Source organism: Anabrus simplex, chromosome 12, assembly GCF_040414725.1.
Source record: "Anabrus simplex isolate iqAnaSimp1 chromosome 12, ASM4041472v1, whole genome shotgun sequence".
Classification (NCBI taxonomy): Eukaryota; Metazoa; Arthropoda; class Insecta; order Orthoptera; family Tettigoniidae; genus Anabrus; species Anabrus simplex.
Window position 1 is genome coordinate 31,567,009 of NC_090276.1, and position 20,170 is coordinate 31,587,178.

Below are 20,170 nucleotides of genomic sequence, written 5' to 3' on the forward strand. Positions count from 1 at the left end.
AAACGAATTTAAACTTTCTGATCATTATGTTAGTATCTAACAAGTGATTTTTTACATTCCAGGCATGCTCAATCTGGAGCTAAAGTCAATAGTTGTCCATAACATTAGTTTTTTTTTTTTTTTGCAAAATGAATATGGATACACAGGATGGTAGGAATCAACGTGAACTGGATAAATGAGCGTTAGAAGTTTGGTTATATTGACCAATAATATGAAAAAATGTCGATATCTGCCTCAGAAGTCATTTTATCAGCAGCATAATTTAGCAAACACCATATATCTGCGTTACCTGTGCGACGTACAATACTTGTTAGTAGTACCACAATCTGTGAAACACCGTGATTTATCATTACGTTTGACTACTACCGCAAACGTGACAAATACCATAGTTCTACAATCCTAGCGATAAATACCATTATAAGGGGCAATTGACCTGGATTTTGGACCCCTTTAGTCAACAAGCATCAATTCCGATTCAGGATTGTGCTTTAGAAGCTGACCCTTGGTCAGTAATTAATTTATTATTTAAAAAATGCTATTTGTGCTTGGCGTCGACCTGTAGAAATCTTTTGCCCCTACTTGCACCATATGATATGAACTTGCGTGTAATTGGAATTGCGGAAGTGTTGATTGCGAGGAAAGGATCGTTAAGGACGACACAAATACCCAGTCCCCATGCCAGGGATATTAACCATTTACAATTTAAAACCCCTGACCCGGCTTAGAATCTAACCCGGAGCCGTCGGGTGAGAAGCGGACCCGTTATCCCGCACACCACGGGGCCGGACTTGATCAGTAATACTATTGAGTTAAGGTGGAGCATTGCGGGTCGGATCCACTGACTGTTTTAAATTCATATTCATCCATTCGTTCTTAATCACGTTTTGAATTCTCGTCAGTGGATGATTTTGGACTTTTAAATTGTCATTACATTTCTTACCATCAGGGGCCGATGACCTAGAAGTTAGGCCCCTTTAAGCAACAAGCATCATCGTGAATGTTTCCTCCATTTCAGTTGATCCATAGCATTTAGGAACTGAGTTTGTTGAGCCACACGCTATCTCCTTCTTGGTCCAGCCAGCGTGTTTGAAATCGCCCTCGAGGTCGCCGACCTTCAACGCTCAGTTGAAGCGATCTGATTAAATTCAACAGTCGATAAAATGAAAGATATAATTTTTTCTAAAGATTTATCAGTATAACCAGCCCTCTAATGCTCAAATACACACTTCGCGTTGTTTCCGATCACCGTGTATAAGATCCTCACGTACATATAGGATAATACAGTCCTTACCACCTTCAAGGAATGATTTTACGTATATGAACACTAGTATAATACACTATTTTATTCATGATAATTGTATACAAATAAGTAATGTGTTGTATAAACATATTTCAGAAAAAGCGCTAATTAAAAACTTCTGTAAACATTGCATTGCACTGATTGGTAAAATGTTCTAGAACTTCTTTGCATTGCTTTTCACTTGTATGCTGTAGTTGTATTTCCTCTCTTCAGTAACTAGTAATAATTTCCCAGCACGTTTTGCTACATTTCTCTTGCTATCTGCGTACTATTTCCTTTAGATCCTGGTGGAATCCTTCTCCCTGCTCTAACTTCAGAATTCCCTAGGTTCTCAATGAAACAGTTCAGATGTGAACAAAATATGTGCATCTTTAAGCTCATACTGCAGATTAAATCTTAAAACGAAATAAGCATTCTCCCCAGCATTTGTTTACAGTCTGGATCCTCTGTGGTGCCAACTAAGTTTTCGACTGCATTCCAGAATGCTTTCCATGCCAATCGTTCTGTTGTGCACATATCGTTTTCAAAATTAGCATAAGAAGTTTTCTGATATCCACCATTGTTCTTCATTAAGGGCTGTCACGTATGTGTCAAATTCCCTATCAATTGACCTAGACTTTTCTTAAGATTTCAAATAACTTGGAGATGTTACAAACATCTCCCTTGATAGATCTTATCAGTTTCTAATTCTCCTTCCTATAAACTGAATATTTGACCCAATCTCTCTTGAATTCCAACTTTATCTTCATTTTAGGATCTTCCCTACTTTAAAAATCTCCTCAAGCTTATTTGTCTACCAATGTCATTCCAAGCCATCTCTTAACCGATAGAGAAAAACAACCCGCTTAGTCGAGCAGCTCATCTCATTACTACCAAGTCTTCCTAGTCCAAAGTTGATATCTGGACTTCTGAACAGACCCTGTTTGATTCTGTCATTAGTGATGCCTGGGAATCGATGACCCAGGTACTGAGGGCATTCACCTTCATTGTTTACTTGACTTACTTTAACTTATCTCATAAGTGGAGCATAATGCATCAATGAACTTCCGCCACCATTCTCCGTTTTGCGCCATCGTCCTGACCTCAATCCAGGTCTTCCCTCCTTTCTCCATCCCTTCCGCTATTACTATGTCCAACCTGTTTCGCTTCATCTTCATAGATACTTCAGCCAATCTTCCTACCTGCCACATTGTCTGTACATTCCAGTATTCCAATTTTCGTGTCGGATTTCATGAATACCAAATCCGTTTCATCCATCCGGCTTCTATTTATTGATGTTCCTGTAATAAGTTAATCTCGGGTGTGTAGGTTATTGGTCTTCAGCACCTACAGCCTGGTGAAGGGCCTGCCTTCGAAGTAGCCATGTCTACTGATTTTCTGACGGGGTTTCTTCCCATAGCCAGTGAAGTTCCCACTTGCAACTACAAGGCAGCAGTACCTGTTATGTTTTCCCCGAATAGGAGGGTTGCCTCTTCCGTCAGTTTCACTGTTCTGAAATCCGTCTTCTGCCGTTGAGGTCTTCACCGTAACCCTGTCAAGGGACGCTTACATTGGACTACCAGCCAAGTCAGCTGAACCACAGGTTTTTAGAGAGGTGTTACTCCTCTATCACTCGCCTTTTATCCTGACTTGTGACAGGCAGAGCCTGGCTTCCCAAACACTGGGCCCAGGCTGGTGGGATTTTCATCGTTTACAGCCTTAACGAATTGCTTCATAAGCTCCAGTTTGTTACCAAGTGCAGTTAACAGTTGTTAGAGGTATAGACAAAAATCTCCTTTCATTAGCAAGCGAATTACGACTCAGAATCTGGCAGCAGAATGGTGCCACTGAGGAAAGCCTGCCATTGTTGTGATTGGGTGATACATAATCAGTGGTGTTCGAACAAACTCTTTTTTCAGAAATGAATCTACAAAGGGGGCGTCGACAGGTGGTGATAAACTCGTGTTTTCGTCTCCTTAAATCCTGACACACCTACGCTATCATAACTAATCATGTAATTATTTTCAGGTTCATATACAGGGTGGTCAGAAACAACGTAAACCGGGTTTATGAGCGTTAGAGAGTTGGTCATACTGACAAGTAGAGCCCGGATTTTGATGCATTGTAAGGTTAGAACGCAAACTTACTGAAGTGAGTAGCATGGATAGTCTACCTTCACAACGACTTGATATGGGGTTTGCATAAGCATCAGGGGTACGGCCCATCAGAACCCCTATAATTTATGTTACTCTTACTCTAACCTGTTACACCATAAAAATTCCGGGCTTTAGTGATAAATCATTTTTTTTAAAAACGTCGATATCTCGCGGCGTTTTCATTTGTTAGCTACTGAAGTTCAGCAATCAGATCGCTTCGCGGGCTCTTTCATATGGGCTTTGCTAGGCGGTATTTCTAAATCTGCATGTGGCTTATCACCGGCTTGAGAGAGCCAATAAAAGAAATAAACTTCTCCAGGGGAGGGACTCGAATAAGAACCCCCTCCCTCCATGCTGATAAACTCGGCCCATAGCAAGCTCGCTACGGTGGAATTGGCTGAAACCCATAGTATGTTAGTGTTTGATGCTCATTTTTCCGTGTGGCTCTCAAGCCCGACCAAGCTACGTGCAGATTTAGAAACGCTGTCTCGTAAATCCTATTTCAATTCGCCTGCGAATCGATCTGATTGGCTAACTATAGCAGGTCGTAAAGTGACTTATCACTAGAGCCCGGATATCCATGCAATATGAAATCTCAAAATATGCACAATAAACTGGAAAATATGCACTGTAAAAATTCAGTTTAACTTTGTTATACTTTTACGTCCTTTTCAAACATTGTAGAACAACTAATTTCTCCACATTTTCTTCATTTAAGTTCATTCGTTTATCTGAGCACAGACAACGATCTTTCTACGTCACAAGAAGTGGCAGGTTCATACTTAAACGATGAAATTTACGAAGAAGTATATCTGAAGTTATCTATTTTCAAAAATTAACTTAGAAATTCCTTTCCTCAATCCATTTAGGCATAAGGCTTCTTCGTAGACTTTTAACAGGTGGCATGACACCAACATTTCATATACAAGATGGGGTATACTGGAACACATCATAAATTTATTGCTTCAATATGACTTTATGCAATATATACATGAATTTAACTTAAACTTTTCTTGAAGCAGAATAAATTCGCAAGTAATTAATGTTGATAGTAGACTGAGGGTCTGTAGAAATGTATACTTTATACACATTAACTTTATGTACACTCGAAGCTATCTTGATGAGATAGTTTGTAAAAAGGTATAGTTCATGATAGTCGAAAACTATCGGTTTTATAAGCGTAACTTGCCATGAAAGTTCCTACTAACACAATGCAGTTATTTCTATTGGCTTGTCATGAAATGACATGAATATTCACAATTAGAGAATCTAATGTAGGTGTCGGAACCCGAGCGAGGACTGAGGATGTGTAGAATACAGGTATCGGGGCTCGACGTGGCTGCAGGAAGGGGAACTGAGGCAGTGGCCCGAGGTGAAGCCTCATACAACCAGAATTCAGTCCACCTGGCCGAGACACATGTTTAAGAGGGATAACCTCCGTGTTCGACGTTCAGTGTAATCTGGTGCTGGACACTGGGGAGTCCTACTAAGTGGCTGCCAGGTGCTCCTTTTATAGTGTGGACTGACGTCACAAGCAAGCGCGCTGGAGTCGTCTCGTAGAGTCTCGCTGGCTGGCGTAGAGCTAGGAGCGCGAAGGACACACAACATTTCACAGCACAGTCCAACACTAAATTACAATTTGAAGTGTGTAAGCGTGCTGGTTTCCAATTCCCTTCTTTTCTACTTTATTTTGGCCTCAGACGTGTGAACAGTGTGAGTTCGGCGTTCGGGTTAAGAAATTACAGGAAAGCAAAACCAAATTCAGTGCAATACCAGGTTTTGTAATCTTCTATCTCAGTAACGCGGCGTCAGTAATGTGATTGAAGTTTTGATTTCTTCCTCTAACATAGTTGAAAAAAAATCATTTCGTAATGCAAAATTTAGGGTTTAGTTTTTACTGGGACACTTTATTTCTAAGTATTAGAGCGGTCGACATCGCGTTTCTCCGCCATTAGCAATCTTTATTCTAGCAACAGATAAGAAAGTGCTTGGCTAACTGGATTATAGGACCTCTATGCATCTCAATAATAGACAAATAACGAATTACGGTCCCAAATTCTGAAAACCCATGTTCAAGAAAAGGTACTATCATGCATGTTAAAACAATACATGCGTCAAAGTCAGAACAAAAGTCATATAATCCAATACAAATGTCCAATTAATCACTGTTAAATACAATATTTTCAAAATATGAATTATGCATGAATTTTCTCCCAAAAAGGCCAAAACATGCAAACATTCACGAAAAAAGTATGGTTGTTTGAAATTGCTTAGAAATAACGTGAATATTTGCAAAGATTCAGAAGTGTAACCATTTTATATGCATGGAAATTCGGGCTCTACTTACCAGTATGACCAACCCTCTAACGGTCATATACTTGACTCACGTTGTTTCGGACCAACCTGTAGAATTCCACTCATTCTAGTAATATTTTTACTTGTTTTCAGGTCAAGTATACCGGACGTTACTGTAGAGACCATCGCGCGGTCTGGAATGTACGATATCCTCGCGTACAAAGTGTTGGATGACAGCGACCTGCAAGCCCCTACCTTCTTCGACTGCGAGCTTAGCATCCCAGAGGCGAACTACGTCGTGCGGAAAAGCATCGTTTACTATCCAGGTAAGTTAAAACCTGGAACTCGTTACATAGTCCCCTAGGCTTCACGCTTGGCGACAGAACATGAAACATGCTGGGGGAAGTTCTTCAAACTTTAACCAATAAGCTACTTTTATAGCCTCTTCGCTTCATAACGCACGATATTCCGCAAATAATTATACGATACTCCAATATCAAAGTCCAGCAAAAGAAAGTTATTTTTGATTTATTATGTCCAACAAAGGAGCGTGTGTGAACTTATTTAGCACAATGTTTCTTCTTGTCTTCCCAAAATCTCTTCACCCTTTCGCTGTGCTTCTTTTTGCGGTCTTCTGTCCAACCAGTAGCTTATCTTTTAGGTTGATCAACAAATTTGTGTTTGAGCTTTCTGAATTTTTTCTTGCCTTTCTAGATTTCCTCGATTATACCAATTTCCTTGTTTATTTCTGTAAGCCAGTTGTGAAATTTTAGAGATACTGGGAGGTTTAATATTTTCTTTGCTAACCTATTGTTATCCATGCTGATCAGGTGATCTTATTTTTCTAATGGTGTCTGTGATTTTTTCTGTTACTTGATAGATTTCCTGTGATTTCCTTTTCATCCAAAACTTTTTTCGCATTTAGGTCCTAGAATATTCCTGAAAATGTCCCTTTCTTGTTTTTGGTTTTTTTAATTTGTGATCTGCCACTAATTATCATAGTTTCTCTTACTTAAAGGGCTTGTGGTTTGAGAAATATGTTGTAGTGTCGTTATTTTGAGTTAGGGATATAGATTTTTTGTTGTATCTGCTCCAGAAAATCTTGTATGCTTTTTGTTATTTTGTAATCCTTTCTCTGTTTCCTTTCTGATTTATCCCGTTTGTTTGTAGAATTGCGCCTAGGTATTTGAATTTATCTACCTATTTTCCCATATCTAGTGATTTGAGGATGGTTATTATTATTACTATTATTATTGAAGGCAGATTGTGGGATATAAGATAGGGCAGAGCGTTAACAACCAATCACAGATGATCTGCATTTAGGGCCTAGGTGGCAGATTCCCTATCAGTTGTATATCTAGCCTTTTCTTAAATGTTTCCAAAGAACTTTGAAATTTATCTAGCATATCCTCTGATAAATTACTCCAATCCCTAATGTCTCGTGTTGTTTTGGACATCAATTTACCGACTGATTCGATGCAACTCTCGATGCAACCCTATCCCGTTCATAATAACTTTAATCCTCTCCCTCCCCCGCCCCCGCTTTGGGGGGGGGCAGTTTTGTATTAATTACTGGTACTGGTGCAATTGAATACTCCTCACCCAGTCTTTTAATATAAACGTTAATTTAGATGAAAATTAGTTAGTGAATAGATACGTATTTAGTGATTTTAGCGAATAATGTTTGCTAATAAGAGTATTAAATTAGTGTATAATTTAAGTTTCTATAGAATTTTGAATGCTGAAACTTAGTGAGTTTGACGTAATCATTTAATGCCGTATTGACCTGTCATGTTCCAAGATGCTCGAGGTCTTACCCAAACTAGACACTACAGGTGCAGGATTATACGGGATGTTGTGGAAATACGTAGAAATCGTAACAATTTCAACAGGGACACTGGCTATCAATTAAGTAATACCTGGTTTGCCAGCCATTAAGGATTTACGTAGGTAGTTCCCTTCCCAGTCCTTTCACTATTGTCATTTCGTCTCGATATTTTTTCCCAATTCGTGCGTTCCTCATCGCCAGACGTTTCATTCCAGACTTGTCAATGCCATACACCTGTAAATGTCATACGTTACGTAGAGTCATTCTGATGGTTCTGTCAGCTTCCGCTTCGAATGCTAGCGCTGTACCGCATCCGGGGAGCCATCTGGTGACGAATGAACGTACCAGTTCTACTTCTATTATAACGTCTGAATTCATAAGTTCATTCTTTAAGAAGCCTTTCTCGTGGACAGTCGAAATTTTCATCTGATGACGCCGAGCACAGTTCACTGCGAAACGTAAAGAATTTCACCTTATTTTCTTGACACGGCATAAGCCCAAAAGCGTATACAGTATCATGTCTATAAGTACGGGCCGTGAAAGCGTCAAAGGCAATGTAATATCGTGTTGATATTGTTTTATGGATCTACCGATCTATTTTGCGCTTGGCAGTATGACTGACACAGATTTAATGTAGCAGATATGTGGTGTTATGGTGACCCATCCAACTACTGACCACGCCCAACGTTTACCTCAAGTTGGTAACCGGCATTTATTAGTATTTATGTAAGGACTACACGTTTAATAAACTGTTGTGTTTATAATTAATGTGAGTATGCAGATATTTTCTATAAGCAGCGCATGCAGCTATTGTTAATTTCAAGAAAAGTGCGGAAGAGGTGATCCATCACGGGTGACCACGCCCGATGTTGCTTAACTGCGTTATGATCTACTTTTGCGTCGCACTGTACTTTTTTCCGGTACCAGTGCTTGACCTGGAGTTTATTGAGTCGTATTGTTGAGAAGGCGGTAGAACTTGAAAGTTGTAGGGAGGAAGTGATATTTTCTCGGTTTCTTGGCTGGATTTATCCAGGGTCTCAGCTACTCAAACCACCGAGGTGACCCTCTGTGCTAATTACTACTAGTATGTAACTACTACAGCGACTCTAAACTGTTTAACATATTCATACCTTGATCTATCCCTACCGTTCTCACCACCTACACTTCCCTTTAAAACTAACTGAACAACTCCTGGGTGTCTTAAGATTTGTCCAATCATTTTGTCTGCTCAAGTTTGGCCAAATCATTCTCTTTTCACCAATTCGATTCATTATCACTTCATTCGTGTTTCCATCTACCCAAGTCACCTTCAGCGTTCTTCTGGAATACCACATTTCAAAGGCTTATATTCTCTTTCTTTCTGAGCAAGTTATTGTCCATGTTTGATCTCCATAAAATGCCAAGCTCCAGACGGACTTCTAAATCCTACATCAGTGTTCGAAGTGAGTTAAGGAACGGAAAGGCTTAAGCAAAGCCGACTTTGCTTGGGCTAGTATACATTTTATCTCCTCCTTAAATTTTGCCATCATCAATTACTAATTTACTACCCAAGTAACGATATTCATCTACTTTCTTTAAGACTTCATTTCCTAATCTAATATTTCCTGCATCGCCTCTTGCTGTAGGGGAAGATGACCTACAGTATATGTTAGGCCCCTTGCGGTAAATGAATATTTGCTCCAATTTGTCCTCTTGTATTCCAACTTTATGTTTCCCACGTTTAAATACCCCCACTGAAGCTTATTCGTTCACTGATGTCATTCCACGCAATCTCTTCACCGACAGATCGGAACCCATCATTAGTCTCCTTAGGCCTACTTCCAAATCTTCCCGGCTCAAAGTTTGCAAGAGTTGCGTAACACTCTTCTATTGTCTGAAAACACGGAGAACACATCGTGCTGGTTTTTTTTCTTTTCTTTTTATAATCTTTCCCATTATTGGTGTCGGTCCCATACAGTGGAACTGTACTCTCATTGGGGCGTTACCAGTACATCCTCTCCTTTACTGTTATGCTGTTCAGTGCTGTGTACATGTGAGATTGCATTTGGGAGATAGTGGGTTCAAATCCCACTGTCGGCAGCCATGAAGATGGTTTTCTGCGGTTCCCCATTTTCACACCAGGAAAATGATCGCTGGGACTGAACCTTATTGAAGGCCACACCCGCTTCCTTCCAACTCCTAGCCCATTCCTCTCCCATCAACACCCTAAGACCTATCTGTGTCGGTGCTATATAAACCAAATTGTAAAAAAAAATAGTGCTGTGTATGAAAGTGTCTGTGAATTAAATAGCACCTGCACAATGCTCTGTTTGAAAGTAGTTGTATAGTATCGTTTAGTTCCATACTTATTGCCTTTAGAATATTAAGAACAATGTGTAGCCATGACCCCGCCACCAGACTCAGTTCATGCGCACACCTGAATCTATCAATTTCTTTTTTTAACTAATTCACCCTTAACCCGCGAGTGGTCGCTATATGGGATTTTCTCTCACATTATTTTTTATTGTGATATTACTTCACAGTGATGAAAGGGAGGTGACTGTTCTCTCTTCTAGCTGAGTTTATAACTGTCGTGAGTAGAGCAATTCATATTTGAAGGGTAAGCACCCCCTCCCCTAGTCAGAACAAAGGTTCCTATGTGTCCGTGCGCGCTGCGTGAGAGTTTATCTCATCGCGCGACCAATGACGTTGGTGTAATGTTGAAGTGGAGCGGAAAACTTACTCCTGTTGTACGCGTTAGTATTTGAATTATGAGCACTTCTTGTTTTTGAAAATGTTATTGTGTTCAGAAACCTTGCTTTGTACGTAAATATTTCTAGATGTAATGCATTTGTGAGATTTTATTTTTTTACAACTCCAGAACAGAAGTTATTTCTATGTACATTGCATATGTTATTTTAAGTAGCAATTTGTGTCTTTAATAAACAGATAATCGTTTCATATTTATGTCCGGCTCCATGGCTAAATGGTTAGCGTGCTGGCCTTTGGTCACAGTTATCCCGGGTTCGATTCCCGGCAGGGTCGGGAACTTTAACCATAATTGGTTAATTTCACTAGCACGGGGCTGAGTGTATGTGTCGTCTTCATCATAATTTCATCCTCATCACAATGCGCAGGTTGCCTACGGGAGTCAAATAAAAAATCTGCACCTGGCGAGCCGAACTTGTCCTCGGATACTCCCGGTACTAAAAGCCATACGCCATTTCATTTTCTTTATTTCATTTCTATCTAAAATATATAAAGTAGAACTTGCGTTTGATTTCAGTGGTAAATTTCAGCCTTACGCCCCACAAAACTGTGAAAAATGTCATATTTACTTTAATGTGAGAGAAAGTCTCACGCGCGACCACTCACGTTACATTTTGGCTAGCGACCTCTCGCGGGTTAATACCCCTCTGACAACCTTCCCACAAGCTTTCACCGATAAAATTACTCCGGTTATATTCATACCACCAACTTAACGAAAAGTAGATCATAAGGAAATAATGATAGATAACGTTAGGAACCCTCTACAAATTGCATATTTTCATTTGTACCTTAAACATTAAATTAATGATTCTTCGTATATTTCTCTAGCCAGTGGAACAATACTGATGTTATTGTGGGAGTTTTGGATTTCAGTAGGTCCAGAAAATATATATTGAGAAATGTAGTGATGTTCTTCATCCGGGGTTGGGATATTAATTTTCCCGAACCATTTATATGATCAACAATACCGCGTGTTGCGTAATTTAACTCCTCTTACTTTACTTTTAATGTTTATTATGTTTTCCTTTAATAATCCCTTGTCAGTGATGACATAGATACGTACAGCAAAATGAAGAGTACTTTGTCATAGTGTCAACACTGTAATTAGGAAAGTTGGCATATGAGTTACAGGAACCATTCTGCTCAAGGGTATTCTTCCAATGTTTGATACTAGTGTGAATCCGATTATTTAAGAAATTGATTATTTATCCATAAGATGATTAATGGAAACAATGCCAGGCGTATGAGTTCGTATACAGATAATTCGTTCCCTATCTGAGTCTCGTTAATTCAAGATTCTCCATGCATGTATATGCACGGTGGCACAAATCGATGGTGAAAAATATATTCTGACCGATACTTATTAACATGTTAAGACTTAAAGAGGTTTCTTCTTTCTTAGTGCTGATCGTAATCGAATCTCGTGTAGAACTCCCCGTGTTAACAAAGCATTAATCAAAGTGTCACCAAAGGAGTTACTGGGCTGGCCAAGAGGAGAACGGTTTGTTTGGGTCGGGACTTGATTCTTGTCAGAAGTCAGATACCTTCCTGTTTCTTTCTTATAATCTCGAACAGGAAATGTTTTTTTAAGGTAATGGGTCTAAAACACGATCTTATTACGGAATTCCATTTACTTTTTGTTTTGTTTTACAGATTAATATTGCAATTATTTTTAAGAGTTCGTTGAGGGGATGTCTTACTAATTGAGCAGTGAATTATGTAATTACGCTGATACAGGTTTAATAATAAAAATAATAATAATAATAATCATAATAATAATAATAATATCTATAACAAAAAGTGTCTCTCCAAGCATGCTAAACTAAGACACTATAATACAGTTATAAAACCAGAATGCCTCTATGGATCAGAGACACTAATTTTGAACAGGAAAACTGATCTAGAAAATATTCAGAAAAAGGAACGCAAGATCATTAGAAAAATTTTAGGCCCAAAACTCGTAGATGAACAGTACCGCCTTAGAGGGAAACAGGAAATCAAACAATTTTCTAACATTCACAGCGACATCAGAAAACGCAGATTAAGATTCTTTGGACATATAAAAAGGATGAACCCAGATAGACTTACCAAGCAAATAGTTGAATTTTATGAAAACCGAAGTAAAGCTAAAACGGACACAATAAAATGGATTGGCGAAATTAAAACAGATCTCAAACTGGCAGGAATTACATCTGAAGACATCCAAAGCCGGGTTATCTTCAGAACCAAAGTTCATAAGTGGCAAGTTGACCAAGAGGAAAAACTAAAGAAGAAGACCGGAACAACATGGTCTCAAGAGAGAAAAGAAGCACACAGCAAACGAATGAAGGAAGTGTGGGCACAAAGAAAGGCAAATGCCTGTCTCTAAGTACTTTGCGTAGTCCTAATGGGCTCATTCGCAATATATATATAATAATAATAATAATAATAATAATAATAATAATAATAATAATAATAATAATGCTATTGCTTTACGTCCCACTAACTACCTTATTCAGTTTTCGGAGACGCCTAGGTGCCGAAAGTTTGTCCCTCAGGAGGTTTTTTACGTGCCAGTAAATCTACCGACGTATTTGAGCACGTTCAAATACCACCGGACTGAGTCAGGATCGAACCTGCCAAGTTGGATTCATAAGGCCAGCGCCTCATCCGTCTGAGCCACTCAGCCTAGCGTCACAGGTTTGAGGATAGGGAAAGCATGTATTAATAAGATATAGCACCACACAAAATGTAGAGTTGATTAGTGAATTTTTGCAAAGTTATTAAATAATAATATTTACTTTTATATGTTGCGGGAAAATGCTCCTTGCGGCACATTCTTCATAATTTTGGGCAATAATTGGGCAGACATTTCAAAAATACTCATATACCTGGTAATAACTCTGTATTTTTCAGTCAGGTGTAAACTATTGGAGATATAAGTTCTTCAGTTTTTCATTATTCATATAAAAATGTAGTTTAATGCTATTTATGGTGCAGAAAAAATGAGGTAATAATAAATTGATAATAATATGTAGAACTCATTTTAATTCCTGTACATATTGGATACTTTTCTGAAAATTTCAACTGAATCTGATAAGAACGCAGTCGCATGGTAAAGATTTGAAAATAAAGCTGGAAAAATGGAATTGAAAAATGCTTGCTCTAAAACTACTGTGGACTGTAAGTTACTCCTTCACACTTATTTCTCCTGTAATTAACAACACAGACCAACTTCAAGGTAAACATATACGAGTAGGGACAGTAGGGGGCAGTAGGATAACACCCACGGTTTCCCTGCCTGTAGTCAGATGCGAATAAAAGAGGCCCCAGGGGCTATTAACTTGGGAGCGTTGGTTGGTGGCAAAGGGACCCTTAGCTGAATCCTTGCGTTGCTTCCACTAGTGCCAGGCTCCTCACATTCACCTATCCTATCAAACCCCTCTTCTTCAACTCTGTTCTTTTCCGAACCCAACTATATTAGAGCATTCGCTGGCTTGGGAGTCTTACACTTTCACGTCCTTCATGGCCCTTGTCTTTCTTTGGCCGATAACATTTTTCGAAGTGTCGTATCCCTTACATTTCTTCTCTCGGATTAGCGTTATATAGAGGATGGTTGCCTATCTGTACTTTCTCTTTAACAATAATCATCACCACCACCACTCTTAAAACAGTAATCACCACCACCACTCTCTACACCTCCATGGAGATACTGGTGGCTGAACAAGAAAGATCTGCTATATTCCAGTAAGTACTGAGATTAAGCACGGTCAAGCACGTCTGGATAGAAGCTGGATTTCCAGTTAAATGTGATGTCCCTCACCATCCTGACAATGCCATCTGGAAGTCTCATAATCAGAATCAGCATTACGAAAAATTGTCTCCGAATTTGGAAAATTTTCTGTTTCATAGTGAAACTCGTTGGTGTGCCGTGAAGTGTTACGTAATATCGATGCTGATCTGTGGTGTCGAAGGATAGGCACTGAAAGCTTCGTCAATGAACGAGCTTTGGTTATGTGAATGCATTGATCGAGATTTCACTGATAGACTACGTAGCCAAAGAGGAGGAACTTCGTCGAGCCGGGAAATAATCTGCAGCCTTAACCTTCATAAAAAGGCATGAAAGTAGCCTATTTCTGTCACATCTTCCTAAATGACACAAACAGTCTTATGCAACATTTAAAACTGGAGAAAAGCGTAGATGTGCAAAGATAATATTACCTTTGGCGTGGGAAGCCGGAACGCAAAAAATTACTACGCGATGTTTGGGGACCTCTTGAAGAAGAAGAAGAATAATAACAATAAGAAGAAACATAAAAATAATAAGAAGAAAGTTGAAAATCATGTGTTGTTCAATGTTATACAGATATCTGTCAAGTACTTCGCAGATGTGCCTTGAATATATTTTGGGGAATTCTGTTGTAACACACAGCCATTCCCTCGTATACAGTATTGTTCATAAGAGTGATATTATGCCCTTTCCACTCGACAGTGGACAGTATCTCATCACGCCTACAAGTCTCGTGCGTGTTCACTTTTTGTAGCCACACCCGTTGTGGATTAGCGGGTGATTCTGTCTCTCCTGCCATTTAGTAGAGCTCATTCATATGAATTACATTTCCTTTCTTTGTATTTACTAACTAATGTCATTGCCCTGCTAATTTACTATATGTATGTGTGATTGCATGCAGAGGAAGTATGCTGTACAGGGTGTGTTCCATAATACGCTACATTGTTTCTTTATGGGACTATATACACTGAAGGATCTTAATGTGTTTAAGGTTATTGTACCAAATCTCATCTTCCTTCGTCCTTGTACAAATTCCGATGCAAAATTAACCAGTAACTCTTTTTAGATATTTGTATTTTAGAGAAGAGGCGTATGCTCTACTCACAACTGTGCGTGTGTGCCATGTTTGCTTTAACGGAGTTTTGTTCAAGAAGAAACAAATAATCAAGGTATTCTTTGAACTCATATTTCATAACTTAAGTGTCATACACTTAAAAATTTTCGATTTAAAAAATTAATTATTTTCAAGGGTGAACCAAAATGGTTCACAATTGTTTAAAATCTCAAGGGCTTACAGGAATATGAGAATTTTTCTAAAATCGATATCAATGTACCTGTTAACATTATGGTTGTTCCTTCTCTAAAACGGATGTCTGATTTACAGGGGGGGGTAAAATATTACCCGTTTTTACTTCAGTTTACGGGATATTAAGTTTTAAAAATATAAGAATAAAATTTTGGAAAACCGTTTATAATTGATGCCAGCATAGAAAGTCAAGTTTTCAAATCGTACAAAACGCTCAGCACTGAAATACACACAGAAAAATTTCAGGATAATCCAGAAAACAATTTCAGATGTACAGTGTGTCCCAGAAGTAGTCATCAATCTACAGCGTATGACAGGAGATATCATTTAGAGCAATAAGCTTCATATGGACATGTGCCCTATTCTGAAGATAGAAAACATTAATGTACATTTGATTTTGGGCTAATGGCGCCCACATGTATCTTACCCAAACCAACACTTTGGTGTTCAATTCTAGCCCAATCTGCCTCTCTTCACGAATGACTTTCTGACATTAAGCTAGCCCATTGAACGCGTGTGTTGTGAGTGAAGTATTGCGAGGGATTGAGATGAGTGTATCTGAGGAAAGCGTCGGTTAACACATTGGAGACCGTGCCCGAGTGTGTACCGGGGTGAGGTAACAGCGCAAACTGACCGCGCCCGAGACTAACTCGGGCCCGCGTATTTACTACATTGTCAACACAGCCAGAACAAGAATCGGGTGGAAACTATATATACCACTTTGTAGAACTATAACAGCTATACCGTGCGGTCTTAACCTCTGTCATTGTTTTCTTAAACTTATAGCAGCTTATTTCTGCACGTGTTTGGTTCTACACTCCATGATTCCATCCTTGCTTCCAGCTGCTCAAGGCGCACACTTTCAGAGTTCTGTTTACATCGTGCGAAGTGTTTAGACAGTGATGTGTAAAGCCCGGATTTTTATGCAGTAACAGGTTAGATTGCAAGGTTAGTAAGAAGTGTCGGCCACCCGCTCTTCCATAATGTAGCAAGAGTAACATAAATTATAGGGGTTCTGATGGGCCGTACCCCTAATGTTCATGCAAACCGCATAGCATAGTCGTTGTGAAGGTAGACTATACTTGCTACTCGCTTCAGTTAGTTTGCATTCTAACCTATTAATGCATAAAAATCCGGGCTCTAGTGATGTGTTTCTGCTATCATGAGTGGATCATTGAATGAAAGCGGAACTGTACAGATGTTAGAAGAGGTTTCGATGAGAGTGGTTGAGAAGAAGAGGTAGATGATTCAGATCTAATTCCTGATTTCGAATGGCATATTAGTGATGAAGGTATTTTTTACGTTTTATATCATATTCTAGCCAGATTTCATTGTGCACTTTGTAGTTTATTTAGCTGTTTCCTGATCTTCATATGCTTAGTAATGTAGTTTTCTTTATTTTAGAACTCTGTAACGCAAGAGATGATAATTCAAAGGCAGGGAATGATTCACATTCGCCGCGTACTTCTGATGATTTAAGTGCACTTGCAAATCCTGTGCAGATAAAGGAAAAGCGGAAAATGGGAATAAAACGAGAATTGTCCAATGTGTTCTGTAACACTTTGCGTCCCTGAATGCTTCAAACAATTCCACACTCAAGCTCATTATGTGTAAGACTTTATTTTCGGACATTTTCTTGTTGTTGCAAAAGGCATAAAGTTGGAAGATGTGTAATGTGAAAAGTATTCAATAGATGTTAATGCAACTTTTTAATCTTTAGAATATACACTCTTAATTTTTTTATTTTAAATTTTTGATGTTACAATTGTAACCTCCCTACTATTTTCTAAAATTTCTTTAAAACTTGCAAAATATGGCGGTCTGTCTGCCTATATCTCACCTTCAGACATGGTCTTAAATGTGTTTGTACGCTCGTTGGCTACGCATCGACACTAATGAAGAATATGGAGATATGGTGTGTGTTTACGGCTTCTGCGATGGAAGTGCTCCTGCTGCTATCGAGGAATACAGTCTGTGCTTTCCGAGACGTGGAATTCTTGATCGTGGAGTGTTTACCAGAGTTTTCAACACACGGGCTGAGACAGGTATTCTTCCAAGTTCGCATTTCTCTTCTGAACGTGTAGTTCAGGGCCTCTCAAACGCCCAAAATCTCGCACGTGCAAACAGCGGCGCAAAGTTCCTGTGCACAGTGCATCGGTCCCGCTCGGCTCGGCTAACCTCGGCTCAACTCGGCTGAACTCGGCTCGGATTTGGAACGCTACGGAGCAAGTGAGGAAGAGGGAGACAGGGGGAGCGAGCGAGACAGGCGTGGGGAAAGAGAGAGAGGCAGCGCTATTGCTCCAAATCGAGTAGTGGAGGGTCTGCACTCTGGTCAACCAAGCAAAGTAGTCTTTTTCACCGTGCACAGTGCATGCACCCTGAGAGGCCCTGGTGTAGTTGAACAACCTGTGCAGGAACAGCAACACATTTTTGAAATGGTGCAGCGTACTTCTACTACCAACACACGGCGAATTTCTGCTCACGTGTATGGCGAACATTACATACAGAAAACATGTACCCATTTCAGAACGTCAAAGAGGTTGGATGGGTAAGACAAATGCGTACGCGGCACTAGCTCAAAAACAAATTAAATGTGTTCTATATGTGAAACCAATAGGAATAGGTCATATGTCTATATGAAGATTTTTTGCTTCAAATGATAGTTCTTGTCATACCGCTGAATAATTACCATTCCTCCTAGAACACACTCTATAGAATAATTTCTGAATTATGCGTTTCAAACCATTCGAACCATGGTTCTGGCTTGCCTACGATTAGTACCCACTATATGAGGAACACCACGTGATAGTGCGGGTCCATCTGGTTAGTACACGTATGTGAGGAACACCATCTACTTTTGTCGGGCTGAGTGGCTCAGACGGTTGAGGCGCTGGCCTTCTGACCCCAACTTGGCAGGTTTGATCCTGGCTCAGTCCGGTGATATTTGAAGGTGCTCAAATATGTCAGCCTCGTGTCGGTAGATTTACTGGCACGTAAAAGGAACTCCTGCGGGACTAAATTCCGGCACCTCGGGGTCTCCGAAAACCGTAAACGTAGTTAGTGGGACGTAAAAGCAAGTAGCATTATTATTATTATTATTATTATTATTATTATTATTATTATTATTATTATTATTATTATTATTATTATTATTATTATTATTACCATCTACTTTCAACTAGCTCTATGGTCTCTCTTAAAACCATACCTCTTATAATTAGAATATTAGAAACTGAGTCCAACAGTCGTTTGCCTTGGTTTTCCGCTCCTACTCTTACCCTCCATGGCAGATTCTTAATATTCTTGATAACCTAACTAACTCCCTTCGCCATACAAAACCACGCGACCGAGCTTGGTTTGTAAGTAGAGCCAAATACAGTAGAGACAATACACGACACTGAGCGAGATATCGAGGGACAGCTATTGGAGCTCACTCTAGCGGATAGACCTGAACGGTACTGATTCTGTCATAAGAGCACGTGCATTTTTGTGTGAAGTTTTTGGTGTTATTTATGCGTTCTCAGTGAGTTGACATAATTAAATAGTAGCGTGTGTCATTCCTTGATATATTCTCTCAACATGAGAGGAAAGGTATGTGCTGTGTTTGGCTGCAGTAATTACGAAGTAGAGAAAAATGCGCGGTCGTTCTTCAGGTTCCCTCGTGACAAGAACATGTAAGTAATATTGTGTTGGGATATATATTCTTCCAGTGACAGAGATTTTTATAGTACTTCATAATCTTCTGACCCATGTTTTAACGGGCTTAAAATATAATACGCATATTTTATTGTATAGTGCAGCAGTTAACCTTCAATACCGATGTGGTGTTGTAGGTGTGATTGGTGTGATCTGTGGGTTTTGAAATGTCACAGAAGCGATTTGGATAAAGTGTACAAGAAAGAAGGGACGTTACGCTTGTATAAGAATTATAAGATCTGTTCAGATCATTTCCAGGCCAGCGACTTTAAAAATCCTCGACTATACAGCAAAGGGTATGTTACATTTTTACTCTAATTGTACGTAAATATTCCTCAAAGCATCACTATCGACAACATTTTCAAACTTTTCTTTCTTTTATCCTTCTCAGATTAAAGCCGGGATTTTATAGATTTTCTTTCTGTTAGTAGGCTTCATGTTAAGAGGAAAATTGTCCAGCTATTAAGTGTTAATTCATTGCATCATATGTGTAAGGAATGTGCCGATATTTTTATTGACAAATGTTTTAATGTGATGATCGAATGTTTTTAAATGAGGAAAAAGACAAATCCAACCGTAAGATTTCAAGCAGGTATGCTAAAGCTAAAAAAAGTAATGCATAAATGAAAGATCAAGCCATTTCACAGCAGTCCATTTCACATCTTGTTTATATGTCTAATTTCAGTCTTTAAATAATAACCTTTTAAATAATTCTTCATTCATTTATCCAGAATTGCTTCAGCAACTTCAAAGTTAATATCTCAATACCACTTTCTTTCTAGACGTAATTTATTTATCCATTTCCGTATATACATTTCCATTGATATTTGAAATTAGCACGATTTGTTCAGGTCAAGTCACCAGGAGCGCCACCGTCGAATTGTCTCCCATTTTAGCAAGGCGAAATCCGTAGGTATCGTGTATTGTCTCTACTGTATTTGGTAGAGCTTCACCACGAGTATCCTCTTCCTGCCATTGCTCCAGCCAGTGACGCAAGTTAGCTTATGCGTATAACTGTACACATTATTTCATATATCGAAGGCAGGGTCATGTATTTAAGTTGAATCTGTATACAGGGCGATCTGAAACAAAG

General features: G+C 39.1%; 1 protein-coding gene across 1 annotated transcript in view; it reads left to right on the forward strand.

Moving 5' to 3' along the window:
- Positions 1–20,170, forward strand: part of LOC136884547 (uncharacterized) — an 856,985-nt gene that overhangs the window by 631,236 nt on the left and 205,579 nt on the right. The window contains exon 4 of the mRNA XM_067156801.2: positions 5,884–6,056. Within this exon, the coding sequence (XP_067012902.1) occupies positions 5,884–6,056 (173 nt within the window). The remainder of the gene's footprint in view (positions 1–5,883; positions 6,057–20,170) is intronic.